General features: G+C 34.0%; 1 protein-coding gene across 1 annotated transcript; it reads right to left on the bottom strand.

Annotated features, from left to right (window-relative positions):
• Positions 1-3,296: 3,296 nt before the first annotated feature.
• LOC115450770 lies at positions 3,297-5,206 on the bottom strand. Its single transcript, XM_030178882.2, has one exon. It carries the CDS (start codon positions 4,765-4,767, stop codon positions 4,183-4,185), a length of 585 nt encoding a protein of 194 aa, XP_030034742.1. The 5' UTR covers positions 4,768-5,206; the 3' UTR covers positions 3,297-4,182.
• Positions 5,207-5,998: the final 792 nt, after the last annotated feature.

A 5,998-nucleotide genomic window follows, 5' to 3' on the forward strand; every position in this document is an offset into this window, starting at 1 on the left:
TATAAGTTAGGTACCTTATTTATTTGTAAAATTATAATTTTAATAGTTATTGAAGATCATTGGATGCCTGTGTGAAGTGAATGCAGAAATAATTTCATAGATATATTTGAAGATTGCCAGACAACATATCAAATTGTGGATAAATACGTGACCGCTTTTTATTACACATTCATACAGGGATTTTTATATCTGGACTTCTGGACTAATCTGAACTGGACTAAATTTAATCTTCAATTATTTATTTATTTTATTACCAATTATGGACTGTTACTAGACACGAATTTATATAATTTATCTTCTTATGATACTGTGTCACTACAAAAAAAGTATTCTCAGCACTTATTTATTCCTAATACTTTACATAGACAATGGAAAAAGGACGTATCCTCGTGAGGCCGGTGAACTTCACGAGTAATATTTTTATGAGAGTTTATATACTTATTTTAGCGTTTCTAGTTTCGTTATAATAACTCTATGATGTGTCCCCGAGTAAGAATTTACGCGCTATTGTATAGTTAAAATAATGGTTTCGACTAATAAAAGGTTTGTATGGAAATTTTAACTGCGCCCCGGTGAGCGTATTTGGAACTAAAGTGTTAGAGTGAATATTGCGCGCCTGTAAACTTGATTAGTAGTACATCAAGTAACTGGAATATTGGTAAAGTTAAATATATGGAAATCCGCAATACGAATTTGTTTTATTGACATATATTTTTGAAACAATTATCGAGAAATTCATAAACGTTAATTTATTCGATACGGTTATTATATGATATTGGGTAAATTCCTGTTAGGGGTAATAGTTTACGAATAATTCAAGTAATAAATAAAAATTGAGTAGGGAGGTAGTTCCTAAAATTAAAACTACACAACGGAACTATATATCTAGGTAAATTATTTCTAGTCAATTCTGAATAATTTGAAGGTCAAACTAGCTCGTCACGGGTACACCACCACATATTAATACTCCAATAATTTACTACACTTTAATTACATAACCTACCACTATTATTCGAACTCTCACGTGACCTTTCGAGGCACGGTGGATTGTGCAACATATTTCTAAGATCACGCTTGCAACCCAAGGGCGTAGACTGCAAGTTACGGAACAATTTGCTTTCATACTTGCCACTGCAACTCGTGTTAACAAGAGTAGACAGTAGCTTGCGTTTTAATGGCATCGAAGACATTTTTATAACATAGTAGTGAGGCACGGCGAACCTCTGGATATATAAGTTCTAAATAAATAGGCTTTAGAAATATATTACTTGTCATGGGGTAACTTTAAAAAGATCACCAATTATTAAATCAAGTAAAGTTTAGAATATCGAATATCAAACTTGTTGCAATAAAAATAAATTAATAGTGCGTTCACGGGATGAAATTAAACTAATTAGACAGATATTAGTAAAATGCCTCTATGATGAAGATTAAAGATGCAGGGGATGCGCGAGGGATCGATAGGTGCATCTAGGTCGTTAACCCTAGGGCGCGCCCTGTTCAACTTTGGTTTTTAAAAGACCTGTCGCGGCCTCGAATACATCTGCTATATAAAGACGCCGCTACTGCATTGCGGCGCGGGTTGTGTGACGGCCGGACATTGTAATCTAGAATGTGATATAAATAGCTGTTTCCGACTTTGCGGCACAGATTTCGATTAATTGGCATATATTATTTTATTTAGGCGTAATTTAAATAATAAAGTATTAATTGTTAGCTTAAACACTTTTTAAATAATATGAACTTTGCATGTGATGTTGATCACATTGGAAATTATGAGTAATGGCTATTAGTAATATAAAAATATAATCAAAAGGAAATGTTTTGTTTTCAATTATTAAAAGTGAAACTTACATGCAAATAAAATTTATATTATTTTCGAAGAACTTTGTCACGTGCGAGAGTAGAGTGGGCGGGAGACGGTATGCGGCTGCAGGTGATGTGGATTGGTACTAAACAGGGCCGTAGTTAGACGAACCGTTGATTTGTTAATGATGATTTTTGATAAGCACTAAGATGTATGAGTGTTCTATCACTGTAATCTAACAACTGGTGGTAAATCATTCATTTTCCTAGTTCAATTTTGTGGCACAAACTAACCGTAGTAGAAAATTATTCACACAGATGATATAAGTGGTGTAGGGAGCGTAAAAATGAAACATATATACAATGATATTAAACAATATATGACGTTGTAGACCGGACATCGGGACCAAATTTGTGCACCAAAACTTATTACCAATTGGTAATAAGTCGTTGTCTTATTTGAAATCTCCGTGTGATAAAATGTCACAGCATCCTTAGATATTAATAAGTAAGTAATATATTTGCAGAAAATAATAAGCTAAAATGGGTATTGAAACGTGTAAATTATGAATTGGAAAAAAGAAATACTATTTTATGTTGGTGTTTTGCTCTTTCATAGTACATTGAGTAACTATGGCATAAGCGCAAAAATTTTGTATAACAATCTTCCCTCTGAGATCTTCCCAATATCCGCTCTGTATAATCTTAGAACTAATTGTTTATGTATAAGAGTATTAAATGCTTCTAATGTAAGAAAAAATATTGTAAATTTTAAAAATATACACTGATTAATGTAGATAATATTAATTGTAAATCTATTTCTTTTTCACAATTGTTATTTGATGATAATCCGTCTGCATAAATTAAACCATCGTTATTTTTTTATTTGAATTTACTGCTCCTGAGCTTGATTTCGACTCTGACATTGCGGCTTGTGTGCTTCCACCATTACTGAGCACTTGCTATAGATTTTTTAGGCCGGGTAGAATGAATAATGAATATACGACAAATTTTATGATGTCTATACTGAAATTTTGTTAATATTTCGTTTACAATTCATTTGCTTTTGCGTAATAATTAATGAATTAGATAATGTATATAAATGTTTGTTACATATCATTTTATTTAATTTAATGGTGTCATAAATCCACTGTCAAATTTTAGTTAATTTATTTAATATCAGTATCCCAATATGGTTAATAGATTACTAATAATTATAATTTATGTTGCTCTTTTATTAATATCCAATACCAACAAAAATCATATGAGCCCCTCTATTCGCCTTTATTTCGCAGACAACGTTATGCTTGGGGTAGCATTCTAAAATTGAGTTATTTGAAATAAAAGGTAAAGATAAGATGAACAGGAAAGGAATTAAAATCAATATAATTTTTCATATTTTATTGAATACGAAAATCCTTATTCGACAATAAAAATAATCTTATAACTAATTGATTTAATATTTATACTATCTACGTGGTATATAGTAATATTAATTGATTAAATTTAATGAACAATAATTGTTAATAGACAAATAGTCTCTTTACAGATATAATAATACGCCAAATGGAGGAAAGCATAGAAAAATATTAATTTAGAGTATTTTCTCGCTGTCCTTCATCTGCGAAGTGTATATCAAAGTCAAAACCAAGTGCAAAGTGACTATAATCAAATGCTATTTTTATCCTAAGAAATGTGATCTCTTTACGTTGTAAAAGTTAAACTATGTTTATACAGCAGAGTTTTAAAGGTGATTTTAGGTACATAGTTCTTAATTTAATAGTATACATTACAACTATTTCTACTTAGATAAAAATGTGGAAAGGCACTATGCTTGAATAACAGAATTATTTATACATTAGTATTTTATAACACCCTGACTATAATTATATTCTACTAAAATTTGATTGGTTGTTTAAACAAAAAACATACATTTTGCCGGTTACTTTAGATCGAAATTTCTAAAAAATGAAATAATTGTATAGTGGAAATATAATGTTCTTGGATTATAAGTTTGTGTATTTATAGGTACTAAAATAATGATATCAACCAGCGATGTCAATAACAACATTTCCTACCAATATTTAACAGACCGATAACGAATTCCAAAGGATCTCACAGTCTTATGTGTTGTCGCTTAACTACAACTAGTACGTGACACAGCTCTGCTATCGACGAAGTTAATGCTTTGCTCCAGCCAGCGCTCTTGGCGGCGTCTCTCTTGGTCCTCGAAGACGGCTAATTTTCCCAGATTTGCCGATATTCTACTGATATGATGAGAACGCATCTCTCTAGCGCTTTTTATTCTACTCGTAAATCGTAACCAGTCTTGATCTCTGCCCATGTTCGGTCCGAAGAAAATATTCCCTTCATTATTTACCGATTGAGTCCCATAGAGTCACAACAGACCGCGTACCGGGGCACTCTCTGTGTTGGTAGGCCGGAGAGACCGCGCACGTACGTATAAGTGATTGGCGGTCGCAGAATACGCTTAGGCTGTTGTTGCTTTTTGGGTTGCCGTGTGCGCTCAGTAGGAGTGCACGACTGGGATCGACTTGTAAGGTTAAGACTCTGGAATACCCGGCGTAGAGATACGGTTGAACGATTGCGTCGGTGGCGCTCGGAGCCGTCACTGCCGGATTCACTGGCTGAACACGAGGAGCGGTCGTCTGTACGCGCAGTATCCCCGGACACGCTGTCAGAACTGCTGGAGCTGCCCATGGAGTCAGAGTCGGGGGCTCGTCGAGTTATCCTTTTGCTAAGAGCTTTCAATAACCGGCCGCCGCGAGGCGTCGATATATTTTCCGTCATCTCCTCCATTGGTGGGCAGACGACGATTTTAGGCGTCACTGATTCTCGTCGGCTTCCTTTGGTCGAGCGCTGCTGTTCCACCATGTTTACTGGTAAGTCTCCAACGAACTTGTCACTTGCCACAAAGTTGATTCCTAGCTTGTTTTTCATAAGGTCTTCGTGTAAATAACTTTTTGTTGTAAAAATCACCGGCTTGTTTTGTTCGTTACTTCATAAAATGTTATTATGAATATAGTTGATACTTGAAACTTTTCCGCTTATCTCGTATCAGTTGAGTTGTAAGAGTGCAAGGATCGCCTCGTTAAGATTCGGTCCGAACTGTTGGTAGTCGAGTCGCCTGGGAGCTTTATATAGGCTTTTTCGGGCATGCGCAGAAAGTGCCGACGCCGTGCACCCGTGCGAATACTGCACATCCGTCGTCGGCAGGACACCGCTCCCACCCCCTACTAAACTAAAGACACCATTTAGATGCGTTATGGATGTCAGATCATAATTTAAAAGTATATTCCATATTAAATCCTTCTATCGACGAAAAACATTTACCCACGTTAGGTACATCGTTATTAAACAATAGGAACACTACGTTTAATGAAGTTAATATTATACTATTAGGCTTGCTTCCAATAATAAACTCTAGGATGCTGTTAGAATATCTTTGTTAACGTTTTATCCAACCTAATAAATTCTTCAAAAAGTCACGTGAAACACGTGCCTCTCACGGAAACAACACCTACTTGTTTCATTATAGCAAACTTGAAGGCGTCATCGAGTAGGCGCTTAATGTAATACGTACTTATATTGCCTAACTTGCTTGAAATCTCTGTTAGAAAACTAAAAACGTCATAGAATTCCGCCAGCGTTAGTCTAAGATTATAATTGAGTTGGAATGATGTCAACGCTCTGTCTCTTTGACATCTCGTTGACCATTTTCGGTGATAATAGCGTTAATGAACTTGAAGAGGCCGATAGAGTGTCTGTTTGAATGATTAATAGTTAGTATTAAGTTCATTGATTCGTAATTTTGTGGTACCTATACATTTTGTCCGCTATTATGTTTAAAAGGTTCTGGTTTAATGAAACCATTTATTTTTAAGGTTAGAATGGATTATTTACATTGTATATATTTTCACATTTCTTTTTTTATATAGTAGTTCAATTTTCTACTACCTATAAAAAAACCTGAGTTTATATTACTCTTGCTGTTTCATATTTTTCGATCGATTCTAGGATACCTATGATTTTTTTTATAAATTATATCTCAATTAAACAAAAGGTACAGAAAACCAATGAAATAAGATTATTTTACCTTAAAATTAAAATTATATTACATTGACAGTAAATAAGTAAAATAATGAAACAATCAACATAGCTTCAGTTTTAC

Source organism: Manduca sexta, chromosome 15, assembly GCF_014839805.1.
Source record: "Manduca sexta isolate Smith_Timp_Sample1 chromosome 15, JHU_Msex_v1.0, whole genome shotgun sequence".
NCBI classification, from domain to species: Eukaryota; Metazoa; Arthropoda; class Insecta; order Lepidoptera; family Sphingidae; genus Manduca; species Manduca sexta.